At 38.1% G+C, this 22,313-nt stretch overlaps 1 protein-coding gene across 12 annotated transcripts in view; it reads left to right on the top strand.

Moving 5' to 3' along the window:
- BCAS3 (BCAS3, microtubule associated cell migration factor) overlaps positions 1-22,313 on the top strand; it is a 580,495-nt gene that overhangs the window by 215,408 nt on the left and 342,774 nt on the right. For all 12 annotated transcript variants that reach the window (XM_021068160.1, XM_021068161.1, XM_021068154.1 and 9 more), the window contains one exon: positions 17,081-17,231. In XM_021068160.1, the coding sequence (XP_020923819.1) occupies positions 17,081-17,231 (151 nt within the window). The remainder of the gene's footprint in view (positions 1-17,080; positions 17,232-22,313) is intronic.

Below are 22,313 nucleotides of genomic sequence, written 5' to 3'. Positions count from 1 at the left end.
TTTTCTCGATACAGACCACATCACAGTTGGAAATACAAAGCAACCACACATTTCAACCTTACATAGTTTCACCTTTTAAGACAGTCAATAATAACGAGATGTATCTTGACTTCTCTTTCCACGTCGCTGTTTACTTGTGGATTGAAGTTTCCATTTGTATGTTTTAATTTTTGCCAAGAAAAATCAATCATGTGCATTGTGGCTCTGCTTTAAATTTTATGCTTCATATGACAGTATATATATACATACACATATAGTATATACATGTTAAATGGATAAAAATCTTCTTTTAGGCTATCTTAGTTCAGTACTGGGATTTTTACTGGTTTTAGTTTTCCTCGTTTTAGTTCAGGTGAAGTTTCTAATTTATTGTTTTCAAGTCTATTAAAGTTTTCCTAGTGAGTTTGTTTTATTATTTGATCATCCTTTTCGGAATGTTTCTATAACATTATACTAGACTTTACATTTCCATATGCCCAAATTGTACATGTTTGAAGTATTTTCATGTCACTTTCTATTCTTTCTCAGAGAGAGCACACGAGCTCTTTGGGGAAAGTAGATTGAAAAGAGAAGCCTCATAATTAATACTGTCCTGAAAACAAAGTGCTTTTATTTCAGAAGCCCTAATTGAAGAAACCATCTACTAAATAAAGATAGCATATTTTTTTTACTAGACTATTTTATGGAGCAATTTTGGGTTCACAGAAAAACTGAGAGGAAGTTTCAGATAACATATTTTTTGAGGAAAATAAAGTTACTTGTGGAGTATTTTTTTTTTTTTTTTTGGTCTCTTTTTGCCTTTTCACGCCCAAACCCGTGGCACGTGGAGGTTCCCAGGCTAGGGGTCCAGTCGGAGCTGTAGCTTCTGGCCTACGCCAGAGCCACAGCAACGTGGGATCTGAGCTGTGTCTGTGACCTACATCACAGCTCATGGCAACGCCGGATCCTTAGCACACTGAGCGAGGCCAGGGGTCGAACCCGCATCCTCCTGGATGCTAGTCGGGCCCGCTAACCATTGTGCCATGACAGGAACTCCTTGTGGAGTATCTTTGAAAACTCTTATATTGTTTCTTAATATCTTAAGGTTATTTTATCTTTTGTCTATACTGTTTGGAATATGCCCCATTCTTTTCTCTCTGAAAGTTTTTCCTTAAAATATATTCCAGATAAGGTAGTTATCAGTTGAAGCTAAACTTGTATTTCATATTTTTCTCTTTACTGTTCATGAAATATTTTGTATTTTCTCTCTTTTTACTATTGGCATATGGTAGACTACAAGTTTTAATAGCTTTGTTTTTAAATGGTTAATGAGATACGCCTCTAGAGGGCGGTCTTTTCTAAACTTTCCCATGCTTGTATTCATGGCAACCCTGGCATGAACCTGGTGTACTGTGGATGTTGATGTCTTATAAAATTTTATAATAACCTACCTTCCTTTTTATTGTGTTTTCAGTGACTTATCCCTCAAAGTCTTATTAGATAATTGGGCTTTTGAAATACATTAGTCAAAATTAACATCCATTTTTAGTACCCCATCCTGTTACCAGTTCCTATGAATGAATTTAGGTACTTGAATGGAGGCAAATTTTTAAATTATTTGAATAAGTGATATCTGTGTGTTCTAACAATTCCTTTCTTTGATTCTCTGTAGAGTGCTATTCTAGGACTTATCTCTGTGCTTCATGGGACCAGAGTGATTCAACCTACTATTGAGGCATCATTAAGGCTTATACTGTTAATCTCTGCCTCTCTTTTCTGTTAGCATTCTTTGGAGGTTTGGGGTTTTTTGTTTACCAAAACAGTACATACATTTATAATAAAAGTCATGAAATGCCACAATTTTTATAATAAAAAATTACATTCTCCTGCCCCCATTGCTCCCATTCAGAAGCTGCTTTTTAAAAATTCTTCACAGTTTTGTTTTGTGTTTTTGGCCACACCTGCAGCATGTGGAAGTTTCCAGAATGTGGACTGAACCTGCACCACAGCAGTGACTCAAATCACAGCAATGATAACACCGGATTCTTTAAGTACTAGGCCACCAGGGAACTCCAGTTCTTCATGGTTTATTTTTTATTGTTTTCTTCTTTGCCCTATCTGGAAATCATGCTGGTTTGATAATGGATCTCCTGATGTTCTTTTCTATTTTATATCTTTGTCTTTTTGTTTTACTTTGAGTACCCCCAACTTTATCTGTTAACTTTCTGCACTGCATTTTCATTTCTGCTATATATTTTTAATATCCTTTTCTGTGACTCTTTCTTTCATTGTCACATCCTTTTCTTATTTTATAGGTGTAAAATTGCTTATCTTTTTAAGAGGCAGTTATTGTTTTTGAAGCATTTCTTTGCTCTTTGCATCAGCTCTATTTCCTCTGAGTTCTTTTGTCAGTTTTTTTTGTTTGTTTGTTTGTTTTTTTTGGTGGTCATCATTATCTTTTATATTAAAGTAGCAGTCCTCAGCCCTGATTGTACATTATAATTTACCTGGATAGATTAAAAAATAAAGTACTGATGCCTAGATCTTGGTTAAATCAAAATTCTGGCTGGACTGTCTAGGAATTCTAGGAGGATCATTCTGATTTTTTCTTTTATTTGTAAAAATTTAATTTTTAATTGATTAATTGAGTTTATTTTTGTGCATGGTGTGAGGGTGTGTTCTCGTTTCATTGACTCGCCTGCAGCTGTGCAGGTTTCCCAGCAATACCTGCTGAAAAGACTGTCTTTTTCCCATTTTATGTTCCTGCCTCCTTTGTCAAAGATAATTGACCATAGGTGTCTGGGTTTATTCCTGAGTTCTCTATTCTGTTTCATTGGTCTGTCTGTCTGTTTTGGTACTAGTACCACACTGTCTTGATGACTGGCTTTGTAATATTGCCTGAAGTCTGGGAGAATTATGCCTCCTGCTTGGTTTTTTTTTCCTCAGAATTGCTTTGGCAATTCTGGGTCTAATTGATTAATTTTGTTATTTCATTTTTCTTCAGCTAATCAACATATCCACACTAAAGGACTGATTGGAAGCTCTTCGAGCACAAGTGGCTCATTCCAGTTTATGGGTCCGACTGGTTTATTAGGGTGCCCCTAATCAGTAGTAGTATTTGCAGATCTTACTCCTTGTTGACTGGTTACTTTCCCCTAAAGGATTCCGCTAGAAAGTTTCTGGCAATACACTTAAAAGTTAGTTTTCAGGGAGGTGATCCTTCAGCATTATTTTAGTCTAGTAATTTGAGTAACAACAAGAGGGTTTGGCTTGTCTATTTGCACGTTAACTTTGCCTTATTTTTCAGTGAAGAAGACAATTAAGTAAGATAACTCTGGTCAGGTTCCCTTGAAATATTTTTTCAAAATTTGGTTTTAGAAAAATTGGAGAGAGAGAAGAGAGTGGAAATTGGGCTTCTTAGGATACGTTATGACCAGTATCTGAATGAGTGACCCAGATAAACAGATTTAGAAATTATGAGACCTGGGAGTAGGCAACTGTGACCAGTCTTGAAGTTAAAAATCTGAGCAGGAAGAAAAAAAATCTCACGGCTGGCTGAGAGTCTGTAACCTAAAAAAGGGTAAGGAGAGAGGGATCAGTGCTGTACCAGGGTTACACACACTTAGAAAAAGAAACTGTTATAGTTGTTAGCAGTATATGTTCCTAGCATAAAATGACGTTTAGAATTTGGAGGAGGATGAGAAAAGGAAAAGGGATTTAAGGTTCATTGAAAGAGTTATTAACTTTGGATGATGTGTTTTTGCAGGTGAGAATATTGAAGTGAGCATGAGACATGGAAGTAAGACTGTTTCAGAATGGCTAGAATGGAACTAGCTGGGCATTGTTGTCTTTGGCAGCTTCAGAAGAGACAGGCCAGCCCCTGTTCAGTGTTCAGAATCATCCCTATTAGGGAATTCTTAACAAATGTTCAATAGTATTTCACTCGTGTCTAATCTGAAGTGGATTGAAATGTGTCCACATTTGATAAATTCACGGATGAAAGAAAATATGAAATGACGGTACTGATAAATGGATACAGTTTTCTGGCAGTCATCCAGCTGATTAAGAAAAAGTGTTTCTGCAAAGGCAGGATAATTACGGGGAAGGAAGTAGAGTCGTCATTCTCATGTCCAGATATGGTCATGGTATCACTCCTCTTTGTCACTCTCACTCTCAAGGACTCTGTCAAAGGAGTTTTTAATGTCAACAGGTAAATTCATGGTTTTGCGTTTGGAAAAATAAGTTTAGAAGACAAGGACTGGAGCTGTTCACACGGTGTACTTTTTCTTTCTTTTTCTTTTCTTCCTTTCTCTTTTCTTTCATTTTTTCTTTTCTTTTGAAGAATTCTTTTTCACAATTTGTTGATAATTTAGGCAGCCGAATAGGGTATGAGTTTGCTGTTTTCTTCTTAGAGCAGAACACGTAAGCATAATTTGATAGAATGATATTTAAATGTTTTTAGGCTGGAAATAAAATATATGTGAATATAAAAGGTTTTATCTTCCCTGCTGTCAAAAATGCTGATTTGGCTCCTTTGCTCTGTACTCCCATCTTTGTATGGTTGTTAAAATCTGTTGCTTTTTCCCATCTGAAGGAAATGCATCTTTGACACTTCTCATGACCTAAGTCATGATGCTGAAATAGAGCCAGAAAATATCCTTAGCAGTCATGAGTAAAAGAAGGAAGGCTTCCGTGGGGCGGGGTGAGGGAGCGGGAAGGAGGCTGTGGGGAGAAGAGCATCTTTGCTATTACTATTTTGAATTATATCTTTTTTGATTGTTAGGAAAATTGCTTACATTTTACTACTGTAGTTGTTATTCAACAGAAAATACTTTGCTTTTGATATTTAATTTTTCCTTAAGTATATTGTGTTCAGTGTCTTGGAAGAAGACAGGTTCTGCAAATGTTAAATCCATCCAGTTCCTCCAAGTCTAAAAGTTATACCTTAAATCTTACAATTTATTCAGCATTTTTTCCTGCTACAATGTTTGTTTTTATTTCAGTACCATCTCCCATTCTTGCACATCTTATATGTTCAGCAGTTTTAGTAGTAGCATTGTGTTTACTGAACGATGAAGATGTATTTCTGTACTTTTTCTCTTGAACAGTGAGTGCTTCTGTTTGCTCCCTTGATATGATACAGAATTCATTGTGAGATAAGCATGGGAGATATGAGTATAGAGTAGTTTCAAAAAATAATTTCAATGGGGATTTATTTATACTTTTGGGAGCTGAATTACGGGGTTTTCACTTCTGGGGATTTTTCACTAGGGTTATTAAAAGTCTTCACTTCTGAGCACTGAGTCCCAAAACTATTTAAGCTCAGTTCAGAAGAGTGGGAAATTTTGAGGGTGCTTAAATATGTTTGATTCAGGAATAACTTGAATCTTAAAGTAAAAGTCCCAAGATCTTTTATTATTTTTATGTATACGAAAAATTTGCTTTGTCCAGGCTAGTGGTACATGTAGTCTACTTACTGTGTTGCTTGATTTTTCATTGTTGAAAGTGTGGCAAACTATGATCCTAGTGTTTAAAGTGAATTAAAAATTGCAGATACATCTTAAATATTAAGAGCATCAGCTCTTACAGATTTTCTTCATCCCAAATCTTGGAATAATTCAAGAATAACAGACTAAGGTAATGAACTTCCCACTTATTTCAGTATTCATTTTTATGAACTTGGGTTGGGTGTGTGAACAAATTGTGCCACCAATAGAGTGGAGATGCAATGTCGACAAAAGATGTTCATATATATATTTCATTGCCTGTTCCCATACACTTTTATCTCTGAAACTTTTGGGAAATATTTCTTTTTTCCCCATTTGTATTTTTATAACTATTGTTTCTAACTCTTGATCTCATCTCCCTTTCTAGGCTCATTTTTGGATCTTTTTGGAGTAGCATATTTTGACTTTTAACTTTTACGTATAAATTTTCTAAACTTATTCAGTTTTAGATTTAAGGAAAGAAAAACTCACATTTACATGTAATAGACATGAACACATTAAGATAATAGTTAACTGGTGGCCATGTATTCAGACTAGAAAATGAAACCACTTAGCAAATTGTTGACTTGATTATTTATAAACTTATGTATTGATAAATATTTAATAATCAGTGTGATTTCAGTTCTCCAAATTGTGACGTTTTCATTCTGCTGACACTTACTAACCACTCGTACAAAGTTCCATGCAGTTACTTTGTATGTCGTAGGAAGAGTGATGACAATATCATTAAAAACCTCAATCCCCATCTTGGCTCTCCCCCCACCCCCCACCCCCCACACAAAAAGGATTGGATTCTTGTTTTCAGGTCAATTTTTCAGGGGGATTTCTCTTCCTACCTTCCCAGCTCCCCTCGCCCCAAGGCCCTATAGTAATGTCTGTTAATACTCTAGACTGTTTACTCGAAAAAGCAACAAGTGTTTTAGTTTGAAATGCATAAAGATTTGCAGTACTTTGGCTTCATCACTCCAAAAAAGTTCCTGGGAGAAACAAGTCAGAACCTAGTCAGAATTGTCTTTGAACTCTTTCTGTCTTGCACTTTGTCACCTAAACTGTTTGGTTGTTCTGTGAACAGTCTTTTTAAAAAAATGTATATATTATTCATTTTCTTTTAATTGTATGTTCCACTCTCCTTGGCTCCTGTGAACAAGCATTGCTTCCGCCCAGTTTGGTATGTGGGTCAGAAGGCACTGTTTCTCACCAGGGCGCTGCTGTTTCCTCTTCCTACTTGAGTAGATTACAGATTATACTGGAATAGGCCTGAGAAAAGGTCAAAAAGGAGGGTGAAAGTCCTGGAACTGCAGCTGGGAAGCTTGTCATTCTCGTCTAGGGAAAGGGAAAAAATGAGAGAGAAAGACAGAGAAATAGAGACTCCCATGTCAACCCCAAACAACCCACATTCAGGAAATTCCCATTTGCACAGGATACTTTTTATATATTCGGCACGAACTTTATTTGGTTTTGATTAAATAATTATCGAGTGTTTGGCTGAGAAAGCTTTAATGTTAAATTAGATGGCAAGCAAGAGCTAAGCAGTGTTTTTAACTTTTCAGAGCCCAGATTTCCAGTGATTGTTTCAGAACAAGCTACCATTGTACTCTTTTTGACAGAGTCAAGAAGTCGGGAGCTTTTCAACTACAGAGTTAACTTAGTTAAACTCATTGGTATATTTGGATTTTTTATCCTGTCAATTCCACAGCAGGATATTAAAAGCAGACCAAACATTTTGGTCTTCTTTGGAAAGCAGAAAGCACCAAAAAAGCCCCATACGAACTTAATACCCAGTTTTTAGTGTAGAAAGACATGATGTTGGGAATAGACCATCTACATGAGGTCTCAGCGTAAGGAAGCTGTTGGAAGCAGGACGATAATGAGATACTTGGGCATAGGGGTCTTCCTATGGAGTTACCGTCTCAGGAGTGCCAGGTGCTCACCTCCCTCCACACTGGCGCTCAGGGGGCCTCATGAACCCAAATGCAAAATGAAGTGTTCACAATATTAGCAGACCAAGGACACTTCACTGGGAGGCTCCTGTCCCAGAATAAGAGTGGATAGATGTGTAGGAAGGTGATGAGAATAGAATTTTCCACTGTTGTAGGAGTCTCAGTATGTTTGATATGTTTCTACTGTAAACCTTCAGAAAGTGGGAGTCCCTAAAATAAAGCAAGTCTGTGTTGCTGAGAAGGTTCACAACGTGAGAAGGTAACGCAGACCTCCTAATAGCTGTGCTCTCCCCGAGGGCACCCTCCCACTGCCTACTGTCCTTTGGCTTTTTTACACACGATCTGGGCCATTTTTGTATTTATCCCTGTAGCCTCAAGGACAGCACATGACAATGCTTCTTTATCCTCTACACACTGCATCTTTTGGTCCACTTTATTCCACTGCAGTTCTTCATGTCTCACACCTTCTATTAATGGAATCTTCCTTTGAACCCCAGTAGCAATAATCTATAACTTGTGCCTCTGGAAACTTACAATAAAAACTTTTCTCTTTCTCACTGATGCGTTACCATTTTAAGGTACTTTCTCATCTATAAATTGCTCTTATTTCTCTTCCTTCATAGGATGGTGAGATAGGGAAATTTTTTAAAGAGCCGGGTGTAGGCGTATGATAATTTTGTATTATTTGTCTTGTTTTTGTCTTATTTTTCCTCTTTGGTTCGTATTTAGGAAGAAGTGCGGGTGTACACACAGATACACCAACATTAACTTCCATATTTTGCATGATCTGAAATGGTCAATAATTGCAGGATCTTGCTGGCTTTAGAGATTTCTTGTGGCTGGCAGTTTGCCACATTCACATGTTCTCACATCACTGCATTCAGAAGCTAAGAATACCAACCTGGCAGCTTCTGTAGGGAGGGTAAAGATAAAACAGAAAGGAGTCTAGCTTTGCAGCTACATTACCTGGGAGTTGTTGCTGATGTCTTTTCCACAAATGTTCAAGTTTGTCAAAGCCCAGTAAATCTTGGAAAGTTTATTTTCCTTGTAGCATCTGTGTTTTATAATGGGTCTTTTAATTTGTTTTTACTTTGTCTGCAGGGATTTCTTTTGTCCGGAGTTTTCAGACTCTGTCTTTTTTTTCCCTCTTTTTTCCTGTGGAAGTGAGTCCGTTAATGATGACCGGTTTGGGAATATGCCTCTGCAAAGCTGACCTGACAAGCTGTTCCCCCACTGCAGCAACAAAGCCCATTGTTATTTTTCTCTCTTTTACTTTTATCCTCAACTTAATCCATTTTTCCTCTGTGGTTTTTTTTTTTTTTTTGTATAGAATGTCTGGGAAAACATACTTGGGGACAGTGCATCAATGATAAGGTGGCATTTTGAAGTTAGCAACATTTTTAGGAAACAGAGGTGATTCCACGGCAAGCTCACCCACAGACAGTGGTGCTGTATGTTAATGTGGAAACTGAGACTGCCTCGCCCCAAGGTACCTGAAGGTATCCTTCCCCCAAAAGGCAAAAAAGAAAGGAAAAAAAGGGGGGGGGCACTGGGGTTGTTTTCATAATTCCTTTTTCAAAGATGCAAACGTATACAAGTAAACACAAAAAAAATCAGTGGTTCAGCCCCACTGTGAACTGTTCTGGTTTAATGCTTTGTACGGTAGCATTAAAAACAATAACTGTAAACAAATAAACAATTGAAAACAAAACAGAATATCCTCGCTTTAAACATCAAAGGATTTTTTAAAATTCCGATTTTTCAATGATTTTCTATTCCCAAATAGAATTCCTGCTTTAATTTATTGAGAAACCATTTTAATGGAACTTGGGATTTTTTTTTCCCCTAGGAGAACTCCGTCTATCTTGGGTACTGGTAAACCTCTAAAGGATCAAAGCTCTAGTGGATTTGGTTAAAGACTCAAAAGCCTGAAGGCTTATGGAAGTTTATCTATAGAGAGTAAGCCCAAAAAACTGGGATGAGAGTTTTAAAAGAGCTTATTTTCTCATGAGATTTTTGGGACTTCCTCTGTTTGGATGTGCCAGAAATACTGTGAGAATATCCATTCTCATGGCATTTGTCACTTACAGGTCTTGTCCCAGCTGGACTTTGAAAGTATAATGGTGTGTGAAATATATGTATTTTAAGATTTTATGAAGCTCACTACCAAAACTTCAAACAGCCGCTGCTTTTTCACTGTGTTCATACAATAAAGAGAATATATAGTAAAGAGTGGTTAGTGAAGGTGACCTTTAGAATGTATGTAGTGACTCTTCACTGATCTCAGAAATTTTTAATTTTACTGTTACTATCATGTCTGTGCCTAAAAAGTGGAGCAAAGAAATAGTGCTGCTGTCTCTCTGTCCAGAAGCATAAGATAGAGGGACAGACTTAATCCATGTCCAAGGCTTCGGATACTACAGGTTTCTTCTGCTGAACCTCATTATATTAAGAAGCTTCAGGCTTAATGAAAAATGCTGGCTCGAAAATTTAGGTTTGTTAGAACCATGCAACAAAGTGTTTGAAGATCTATTCAAAGTTGCCAAATCTAGACCCCTGGCTGAGTCAACCTGAGACTAAGCAGAATAGTCAAAGCCATGGATTCCATCATATCTATCTCTTCTGAAGAATATTGGGTCCCCTCCAAAATTCTTTTTTTTTCTAAAGATCATAGAGCTATATTTTTCTATACTTCCTGGGTAAGAGAAAAACAATATCTCTTCATCCATCAAGCAAACATTTATTGAGCTGTCACTGACTAGCAAGACAGTGCTCCTGCTCTGGAGGACTCTTCAGTTTTTGTGAAGGATAAATCTGGATGTTTGTCAGATTCTAGCTGCATTTACAAGGAAAATCCATGACACGGATACTGGAAGAGATACTGAAAGTCATTTTTCAACAAAGACTTTTGAACAACTGAAAGGGGAAGAAAGGGTCGTTATACTCTTTTTGTGTATTTGATTGATTCAGTATGAACCCTCATTTTTAAAGTTTGTTTTTACCATATATTTTTACTCATAGATCTTTACATATGAGTTAGATTTCTTGTCAAGCTAGTTCCCTCATTTTACTAATTTCTGATGGAATTGTTCATATATCTCTCATCTTTCATTTTCTGTTAAAGAAGTAAAGGTGAGAAGATACAAGTTCCTTCCTCAGTACTCCTTTTTTTTTTTTTTTTAGGGCCACACCCATGGCATATGGAGGTTCCCAGGCTAAGGGGTTGAATCAGAGCTACAGCTGCAGGCCTACACCACAGCCACAGCAACTCGGTATCTGAGCCATGTCTGCAACCTACACCACAGCTCATGGCAACATCGGATCCTTAATCCACTGAGGGAGGTCAGGGATGGGGGATCGAACCTGCATCCTCATGGTTCCTAGTTGGATTTGTTTCTTCTGTGCCACAACGGGACTCTTTTTTTTTTTTTTTTTTAATGTTTTATGGCTACACTCATGCCATATGGAAGTTCCCGGGCTGGGTATCAAACCCATGCCTTCACAGCGACCTTTGCCACCAAATTCTGATTCTTAATCCACAGAGCCGCAGCGGGAACTCCAAAATTTGTAATTTTTAAAAACGTTGTCTCTTTAAAACCACAGCAATGAAAACATCTTCCTTTTTGTTCCTGAGACATCTTGCAGATATCTTTATTAGCATGTCTTCCCTAAAGGCATATAGTCTTTCTATCTCATTATGTTATGAACTCAAGGAGTCCCTTGGACTTTTTCATGCAGGAGAAGAACAGGGCCTCATACCAAGGCTCAAAAAAATGTGAATTGAAAGAATGAGTATTGAATGAAACCTTTGCCTGGTACAGTACCCCATCTTGTCAGTGTCTTCTCTTCAGCCCCAAAGTCCTTAAATCTGTGTTCTGTATCCATTACCTTCATCATTTCCTATCACTGCTCCCTTTACACCTTTACATACCCCTTTCTGTCTGACTTTTTTTTTTTTAGCTCTTTAATGAAGCTATCCTATTGAAGATTACCAGAGTCGGTGGCTTTCTCGGAGTTTGCCTTTCTGGACCTTGTCATTGTTGACCATTTTAATAACATGTTTAGTCCTTCGTCAAAGCTATTTTTATAATTTGCTTGCCACATAGTAAAATACAAGTCAGACAGTGCCCTGTTCTTACGAACATAAAATCTGCCCAACTCCTTTACCCTTTCAGATGGGCTGAGTTTCAGAGGCTACGTCATGAATACAGACAACAAGAATAACAGCTCGTAAATACTTGGGTGTAGCTTGACAATACAAAAGCAGGCAGAGAAGGATAGGTGGGAAACTTTGTACGCTCCCCTGAGATTGTTCTTTATTCTGGTGAGCCCATGAAGGGTTTTAAGTCGTGGCGAACTAAACCTCAAGATTTGGCGCTTCTTAGTGAATCACTTCGTTTTTCTCAACCACTCATCCTATCTGTAAAGTTCAGTGATCTCAAAATCGCTACTGTTCCCTTGCTGAAGAATTTAGGTACCTAAGTTCCTACGCCTCTGCCTCAGTTGCAGTGTTCTTCTAAAATGGAAATATTTTCTCTTCCCATCGCTCGCCATTATACTTCTCTCCTCTAGGTAGAGATTCCTTACTGTTGCTTGCATCTGGGGCGTCACTTGACACCCTCTGCTCTTCCTGTGATCCTTCATCCTCAGAATATTTCTGTTCTTCTCCATATTTTACCCATCTTTCAAAGGCTAGGTCACATCCCAGCTGCTCCATGATCTCTTCTCCAAATAATTGATCCCATGTGTACTTATCTTTAGTACTAGGCAATTAGCACTTAATTATTCCTGTTTCATGCATATTAGACTGTAAGCTTTGTGACAACAAAGAATGCCATCCTCACAGTGTGCGATCTGAGGCTAAGGCATTTAACAAATTTTGATGACCAGTTGTGAAATGTGTGTGTGAAACAGTCTTTGAATTTCATTAGCTTCTGACAAATTTCATGTTGCCGTCTGATTTCCAATCCAAATCAGATTCGGATCCAAACAATAGTCAAAGAAATTAAAGGATGTGTAAATAAGTGGGAAGACATCCCATGTTCTTGGCTCGGAAGACTTAATAGTCAAGATAGTAATACTCCCTATACTGAACGACGGTTTCAGCCTGATCCGTATCAAAATCCCAGCTGGCATCTTTGTGGATGGTATACAGGTGAAAGCAGCAAGTTTTGTTGGATATAATGATCCGTCAAACAAGGGCAACACACCACTGACTGTTTTAGGAAAAAAAGGGATTCAACATAATTTTTCTCTTTCTTTTTTTCTTATGTGGTACAGAATAATAACAGTCCTTATTCTTTCTTGGGAAAAGGTGACCGAACAAGGGTTAGTGAAGTTTTACAAGTTAAAGTATCATCTTCAATGAGTTCTGTGTGTGTATATCTGGGCAAGGGTTTATGTAATGGTTATTTTAGAAGTCATCCCCAAACGGCAAAATTTCAAAGCCTTATGGAAATCCAAAAAACAAACAAAACGATCTTAATTTTCTGATTCCGTGTGTATTTTTTCTGAAGAGGACTTTGATGAAGTAATCTCAGCTTCTGCCTCTGTACTCGATACCCTTCTTTCTGGCTGGTTTTTTAACTTGTAGCTGTAGACTTACAAGGTGGTGACACCAAATAATTTAGAAATAATTTATGTCCCAGTGGGTGCTTCTGTTCTACAGTATAGTGTGTTCCCTGCTGATATGCTGGTCTCTTTCTTTTCACTGACTGTATGTGATTTCTTTTCTTTTCTTTTTTTATATCCTGGGCCAGGGATAAGATCCGAGCCACAGATGTAACCTAAGTTGCAGCTGTGGCAACGCCGGATCCTTCCTTAACCCACTGTGCTGGGCTCAGATCGAACCTGCGTCCCAGCGCTCCCAAGATGCTGACAATCCCGCTGTGCCACAGTGGGAACTCCTGATTATGTGTGATTTCTGTTTATGTTAAGATAGCAGTGTAAATTGACATAACACTTCAGCTCAATAAAGTCTAGCTCGCAGTTTGTCTTTAGGCCAGGATAACAGTTAAATGGGAAAAAATGAAAGAGGTCATGGATCCTGCTTTGCCTCAGGCTTCAAGTATCACAGTATAAAAGTAATAGACATTACAGGTACTGTTTTGAAGACACTGGTTACAAAACAAAAAAATTCTAAATGTATATTTGTTAAGGTTGCTTTAAATGTCTTTTAAACTTTAGAGATTTTTGTTTCAGTTGCTTTCATTTGTTTCATTTCATTATTAAATTTTTTTAAAGAAATCACATTTATCACATTTCATACCTTACAATAACGTTAACTATATCATATAATGTAAATGATATGAATCATATATATGTAAAATATAAAAGTTAAAAAGTTTTTAGATTGAATTTTTGTAACGCAGATGTACAAAGCATTCAGAAAGTGGGGTTTGTGAAAAAAAAACCTTGCTTGTTAAAAGATCTGTAACAGAAGACAAGTTTCAAGTTTTTAAAGACAAGGTGGATGGAAAATATTTGAAAATCATGTATCTGCTTATGACCATAATATATTAAGAGCTTTTAAGAATAGGATCCATAAATAATTCCTTTTTATGATTCATACAGAATCAGAAAATTAAGATCATTTTGTTTGTTTTTCGGATTTCCATAAGGCTTTGAAATTTTTCAGCAAGGGTGCCTGGACAATCCATTGGGATCTGAAAGAATAGTCTTTTCAACAAGTGATGCTGAAACAAGTGGATATTCAACATTCAAAAGAATGGCATTGAACCCCTACCTCACACCCTTTATAATATTTAATTCAAAATGGATCAGAGACCTAAATGTAAGAGCTAAAAATATGAAATTCTTAGAAGAGAACATAGGTTAAATCATTGTGTCCTTGGATTAGGCAATAGTTTCTTAGATATGACCGCAAAAGCACAAGCAACTGAAGAAAATATATCAATTAAACTTCAGCAAAATTAAAAACTTTTATGCTTTGAACACACAATGAAGAAAGTGAAAAGATAACGCATGGAATGGGAGAAAATCTTTGTAAATCATGTATTTGATAAAGGATGTATATTTGTGAGAATATATTCAACTCTTGGAGTTCCTGTCATGGCTCAGTGGTTAATGAATCTGACTAGGAACGATGAGGTTGCAGGTTCATCCCTGGCCTCACTCAGTGGGTTAAGGATCCAGCGTTGCCATGAGCCGTGGTGTAGGTTGCAGACACAGCTTGGATCCCACGTTGCTGTGGCTCTGGCATAGGCCACTGGCTACAGCTCCAATTGGACTCCTAACCTGGGAACCTCCATATGCTTCGGGTGCAGCCCTAGAAAAGACAAAACAACAACAACAACAAAAAAAACTACAATGAGATACCACTTCACAGCCTTAGGATAGATAAAATAAAACAGATCATAGCAAGTATTTTTGAGGATGTGGAGAGTTTGGGCCCCTCACACAATGGTGCAGCCACAGTTTAGCAGTTCCTCAAAAGGTTAAATATAGGCCCATCAATTCCACTCCTAGGTGTATATACCTGAGAAAATTGAAAACACAATTCCATCTGCTAACTTGTGCACCGATGTTCATGGAAGCATTATTCATAGTAGCCTGTTAAAACAACCCAAATAGTCATCAATTGGTATAAATGTGAAATACCCATATAATAGAATATTATTCAGCCATTAAAAGGAATGAACTTTTGACACGTGACACAATGTGGATAAACCTTGAAAACGTAATGAAAGAAAGCACTCGTAAAAGGCCACATTGTGTGATTCCATCTAAATGAAATATCCAGAATAGGCAAATCCAGAATTACTGGATGTCAAACAGTCATGGGTGAGACAAAGGAAGAGTGACCGATAATGAGTATAGCTTTCTTTTTGGGTGATGAGAATGCTCTGAAATTAAATAGGGATCATGGTTGTACTACTCTGTTGAATATATGCAGCATCATAGAATTGTATACTTGAAAAGGGTGAATTTCGTGGCATATGAATTATATCTCAGCAAAAATATTAACTCAGTTTTTAAAACTGGCAAAAACTTTCAGCACTCACTTTACCAGATACAATATATGGATGACCAATAAGTACATGGATAACCACAACAAGCTCAACCATTTTAACCATTCGAGAAATCCAAGGAAAAGCCAGAATAGCGAAAATTAAAAAGAGTGATAACACCAAATTCTGGTGAGGGTGCAGAAGAACTGGAGCTGTTATACTTTGCTGGTGGGAATGTGAAATGGATCAGCTGCTTTGTCAAACTGTTTGGTGTTTTCTCATAACCTTAAACAGACAATTATTATGTCCATGCAAACATTCATTTGCTCTGATGAGCAACTCCATTCCTAGAATACTTATTAATATATGTTCTATAAAAATTACATTCATATAAAAACCTGTTCACAAATGTTTATAGCAGCTTTATTCAGAATAAGCAAAAGCTGAAACCAAACCAAATGTCCTTTTGTCAATAACTGGATAAAAAACAGAAGTACTTCCATACAATGGGATCATACTCAGGAATAAAGAGGAAAGAACTGACACATTCAAGAAAATGTAGTGGATGAATCTCAGGCATTTACTGGCAAGTGAAAGAAGCAAGACTCCATAAGCTACCTATTTTGTGATTTCATTCAAAGGGCATTCTGGAAAATGTAAAGCCATGGAGAGGAAAAAAAGGTAAATGCATAAGAGGAGTTTGGCTTATTGCTGAGAGAAGAGTAATTTCACTGCAGATCAGATGTTATTGCACTGAGTTTTTTCCTGGTTGTTAATGAGTCATATTGCCTATTATTTTCATTTTTGATGTTAATGCTGGCATAAAATAAAGAGAAATGTGTTGATTTCTGTTTTCAAATTTTATGGTGGGGAGTGGTGCATTTTGGGGGGAAGGCAATGTTTTTGCCTGCTGACTGTGGTTAGTCTCGTCCTATGTCCCCTGTACTCTCTGATTACACATCCCTATGACTCATGTTTCTTCTGCCTTCTGAGCCTTCACAGGTTGCCATGGCTGGAATATTCTCCCCACTTACTCTCAAGCTTGTTTAGGGAAACATTCCATGCTTCCTTTAAACTAATTTAGATCATTCCATTTTATTTCCTCTTACTATCTTCCATTTCTTTATAGCACCATACTATTATTTGTTCTAACCATTTAACATCTATCCAATTTTGTATCCTCCAATCCTCCTCTTATTTATATATATATTTTTTTATTTTTGCCAACCCCGAGGGATATTAGATCCAAGTCGTCGTTGTGACCTACACCACAGCTGCGGCAACACTGGATCCTTAATCCACTCTGTTGGGCCGGGGATGGAACCCATGTCCTCATGGATGCTAGGTTCATTAACCACTGAGCCACGATGGGAACTCCAATAAGTGATTTTAACAAGTTCCAGCACTCCAGAGACACTGCAGATCCCATTCCGCCAGAGCAGGAATTCCCAGTCCTCTTTAAAGACTAAAGTCTTTGTTTATAAATCCAGGCACTTTTGGTCTTACCAAAGTCCTTTTGTTTTGTTTCTTTTTGCTCCCTATCCATACAGCCTTGATTCTTTTCAAATCTATTCTGCCTTTGATAACTTTCTTAAAAGATTAGTGGAGTCAGTGCAAATCCTATCAGAGAAGGAAGCTTGGTGATGCTTGTCTTTTTTTTTTTTTTTTTTTTTTCTCTTCATAGGGAAACTCAATAGCCAAGACTCCTACAATAATTTTGCCAACAACAACCCTGGCAACCCTCGGCTCTCTCCTCTCCCCAGCCTGATGGTATTGATGCCTCTTGCACAAATCAAGCAGCCGATGACATTGGGGACCATCACCAAACGAACAGGGTAAGGCCTCAGGCTTGATTCTTTTTGAATAGCTTTTTTAGAGGGTTTAATATGTGAAAATAAAGCATACTTTTGCTTTGGGTGGTTTCGATTATGTTCTTCATTTCCAGCCCACATGAAACTCAATGGCAGCAGATTAAGAGCAGAGTATAGAACAGACACAAACCCATTCATACACAACCATGTACACACACATTCCTAGAAAAAAACAAAGCAGTGACAAGTTGTGAAAACTAGTATTGGCTAATACAAACCAGATCCATGTACTTGGTCTTAGAGTTGCTGCCTTGTGGTTTTTTGTCTGAAAGGAGTACAGTTTCAGTTTCTTGCTTTTGTGGACATGATCTGAATTTATAATCACCCCCGACTTTTGACCAACACAAATACAAGGTGAGAACTAAGTAATACAACCATATTTCTAATACTAAAAAAAATCTGGAGTGTCTATGGTGGCTCAGTGGTAACAAACCAGACTAGTATCCATGAGGCTGCAAGTTTGATCCCTGGCCTTGCTCAGTTGGTTAAGGAGCTGGCATTGCTGTGGCTGTGGTGGAGATTGGCAGCTGCAGCTCCAGTTTGACCCCTAGCCTAGGAACTTCCATATGCCGCAGATGCGGCCCTAAAAAAAACTACAAACTATATTGAGGTACAAAATTTACATATAGTAGTCTATTATTAGTGTCAGGATAATGTGATATAAAGCCCAGAGTCCTAGGCTTTGGACTTGACTCAGATTGGTCATTAACATCCTCAAAGGCTTTTGATGACTCACTTATGATCTGTGTGCTCTGTAGTTTTTGTTTTTGTTTTTTTTTTTAATTTTTAGGGCCACAGCTGCTGGGTTATGCCACATCCACAGCAACATGGGATCTGAGCCATGTCTGCGACCTATGCTGCAGCTCATGGCAACTCCAGATCCTTAACCCACTGAGTGGGGCCAGGAATCCACCCTGAGTCCTCATGGATACTAGTTGGGTTTTTTACTGCTGAGCCACGAAGGGAACTCCTTGTGCTGTTTCAGCTATTTAAAAATTTTTTTAAATTCCTTTCTCTTAGGAATATTAAAATTATCACTTCTTTGGGTTCCTGAAATTAAATTACCATGTCTTAGATATCATTATATATTCAATTATATGACAATTCTGAAGCTACATATATGTCTGTAGCCAAATTACGTATTTTCATCAATAAGCAATCCTGTGGTTTAACCTAATTTGAAATGGAACTACTCTCTTAAAATTCTGTATTCAGGAGAAAACTCCATCATGGTTTCAAAAACAGCCTTTGAGATTTTTCCACCTAAAGGAATAGATTCAGTTATTTGGCTGCTGTATCAGTGGGTTTTAATATTGTTGTGCTAGGTGGTAAAGTGTTTATAGAAGATACTTGTGTGAGAAGAAGTACTCACTCTCAGGGACCAGGCCTTTGAATTCCTGATTTTGCCAGAACAGCAAGATTGACTCTCTGCCTTGTGTAATGGTATTTATCTATAAAGGGGTCCCATTGCTGAATGCAGAAGTTGAGTTTGTGGTATATTGAGGGGAAAAAGGGGGGAAGACACACAGCAGACCCAGCTCCTAAATGAGACATTTTATGATACAGATCACTTAGCTGTATTTTAAAAAATTGATTCCAGTTTTTAAATAGAATCGTTACTTCCCTTTCCTCTTTTAGTTTCTCTATTTTTTTAATTAAAAAACCGTGTTGGAGTACAGTTCATTTACAATGTTGTGTTAGTTTCAGGTGTATAGCAACGTGAATCAGTTGTATATTCTTTTCCCATATAGGTTATTACAGAACATTGAGTAGAGTTCCCTGTGCTATACAGTAGGTCCTTGTTAGGTATCTGTTTTATATACAGTGGTGTATGTTAATACCACCCTCCTAATTTATCCCTTCCCCCAGTCTGATTTTGAAATCTAGGAGTCTGTTTTTATTTTGTAAATGAGTTCATTTGTGTCATTTTTAGATTAGATTTGACATCTAAGTGATGTCATATGATGTTTCTCTTTCTCTGTCTGATTTACTTCACTCAGTGTGATATTCTCTAGGTCCATCCATGTTGCTGCAAATGGCATTATTTCATTCTTTTTATGGCTGAGTCCTGGTTTCTCTATTTTAAAATGAGATAAATAAGAGAGGCTATGAATAGTAAAGAGGTTATGGACTTATATTTACAGGTAGCTCTTTTTTTTGCTTTTTAGGGTTGCACCCACAGCATATGGAGGTTCGTAGGCTAGGGGTCTAATCAGAGCTACAGGTGCCAGCCTATGCCATAGCCACAGCAATGCCAGAACCAAGCCGCATCTGCGACCTACGCCAGATGCCAGATCCTTATCCCACTGAGAGAGGCTAGGGATCGATCCTGCAACCTCATGGTTTCTGGTCTGCTTTGTTTCTGCAGTGGCACTATGGGACCTCCACAGGTAGCTCATTTTTATTCTGTGTATAATGATACGTTTTTGGGCTTTAGAATCAAATAAAAAGGGGACTAAATCTTGAATCGTAATCTTAAAGTTATTTTTACCAGAGTTCCCATTGTGGCTCAGTGGGTTATGAATCCAGCAAGTATCCATGAGGGCTCAGGTTTGCTCCCTGGCCCCGCTCAGTGGGTTAAGGATCTGGCGGTGCCTTGAGCTGTGTTGTCGGCTGGCAGCTGCAGCTTGGGTTTGACCCTTAGCCCGGACACTTCCATATGCCACATGTGTGGCTGTAAAAAGGAAAAGGAAAAAAAAAAAAGTTATTTTTTCCACGCAAAAAGTCAGTCAGTATCTAATTGTACCTCCCTGATCCAACCCAGCATTGTCTAATTGTATAGTTTTTATGAGTCTTTTTGTCTGTTTTTTTTTTTGTCTTTTTGCTATTTCTTTGGGCCGCTTCCACGGCATATGGAGGTTCCCAGGCTAGGGGTCGAATCGGAGCTGTAGCCACCGGCCTACGCCAGAGCCACAGCAACGCAGGATCCGAGCCACGTCTGCAACCTACACCACAGCTCACGGCAACGCCGGATCGTTAACCCACTGAGCAAGGGCAGGGACCGAACCCGCAACCTCATGGTTCCTAGTCGGATTCATTAACCACTGCGCCACAACAGGAATTCCTTGTCTGTCTTTCTTGAGTCTAAGCGCAACCATACTCAAAATTGTTCCTCTTGATTTTATCTCTAAGATAGTGATAAAAGTTCTAAGCCTGGAATCGTATGATGTTAGAATAGAATTCAAAATGTTTATGGGGAGGGTTGGAAAGTGAGTTTACTTTTGTATATGGTTGAAGTTTTCTTTCTTTCTTTTTTTCTTTTGCTTTTTAGGGCCACACCCGTGGCATATGGAGGTTCCCAGGCTAGGGGTTTAATCAGAGCTATAGCTGCCGGCCTACACCACAGCCACAGCAACGCCAGATCCGAGCCGAGTCTGCAACCCACACCACAGCACACAGCAACAGCAGATCCTTAACCTACTGAGCGAGGCCAGGGATCAAACCCGAAACTTCATGGTTCCTAGTCAGATTCATTTCCGCTGCACCATGCCAGGAATTCCCCATGTATATTTGAAGTTTTCCATAATAAAAAGATAAATTCTCTCACACACTCACTCTTCCTGCTACTCTTACTGTGTCCTTCGATGGGTGGAAACTCTTTATCATCTGGTGTCTCCCTATTGCTACCATATTTTATGAATTTAGATAAATTCTGAGCTTTCTTTTCTTCTTAAAAACTTAGTCACAATTCCTAGATTTTCAGAGCATGTGTATTATACTTCCTTATATTCTAGACAGTTTAATAAATATTTATTAATGAATTAAGTGATACAAATTTGAATTATGCACTTTGCAATTAATATTAATTCAAGATTCTCAAATCATATTGTTTACTGGACTTTTTAATCTCAGTTCTCAAACCATTTTATTTTTGTCAAATTTCTGAATTCTTTTTACTATGTCCTGTATTGAAATGTTTAGAGAGAATAATTAATATTTGAGCCACAATGTGTAATGTGGCTTTTATTTGCAAGATTTTTTTTTTTTTTTTTTTTTGCTGTACCTGTGGCATGTGGAAGTTCCTGGGCTAGGAATCAAACCTGAGCCCCAAGAGTGAGAAGACCCTATCCTTAACTCCTATTTGTAAACATTTTGATAGAGATTCAGACTTAACAACAAAAAAGTTACAAGACCAGTAAAAGGAATTCTTATAAACCCAGATTTCCTAAATGTTAACAGTTTAACGTATTTGCCTTATTATTTATCTTTCTCACTATGTGCATGCCTGCACATGCAAACACACCTATACACACATCCCACCAGAACCACATCGTATTTTTTTTTTATTCCATACAGTTGTTTGTAATGAATTCTCTACTTGTGGCAGGGCTTTGGTGCTCCATCAGTTACCCCCCCCACTTCTTTTTTTCCGCTTCCCTCCTACTATTCTTTTTTTCCTTTCCTATTAATACGATTACAGTGACCTATAAACACTTCTGATGATAGTATTCATAACTTGACGGTGGCTATTGCTAGACTATAAGACATCATACTCTTTTTTTTTTTTTTTGCCTTTTCTAGGGCTGCTCTGGCGGCATGTGGAAGTTCCCAGGCTAGGGATCTAATTGGAGCTGTAGCCGCCGCCCGACACCACAGCCACAGCAACACCAGATCTGAGCCGTGTCTGCGACCTACATCACAGCTCACGGCAACGCCAGATCTTTAACCCACTGAGTGAGGCCAGGGGTCGAACCCGCAACCTCATGGTTCCTAGTCGGATTTGTTAACCACTGAGCCACAATGGGAACTCCCAAGACATCATACTCTTAAGCCATTCTCTGAAGCGTTGTTGATTATATTGAGAAATTGCTATTGTGATTTTACTTATAATTCTTTTTTTTTTTTTTTTTTTTTTTTTGTCTTTTTGTCTTTTCTAGGACCCCAGCCACGGCATATGGAGGTTCCAAGGCTAGGGGTCCAATTGGAGCTGTAGCCGCCAGCCTATGCCAGAACCACAGCAATGCAGGATCTGAGCCATGTCTGTGACCTATACCATAGCTCACGGCAATGCCGGAGCCTTAACCCAGTGAGCGAGGCCAGGGATCG

Source organism: Sus scrofa, chromosome 12 (assembly GCF_000003025.6).
Source record: "Sus scrofa isolate TJ Tabasco breed Duroc chromosome 12, Sscrofa11.1, whole genome shotgun sequence".
Taxonomy (NCBI): Eukaryota; Metazoa; Chordata; class Mammalia; order Artiodactyla; family Suidae; genus Sus; species Sus scrofa.
The sequence above is the reverse complement of the archived record's forward strand: the minus strand, read 5'-3'. Positions and strand labels throughout refer to the sequence as shown.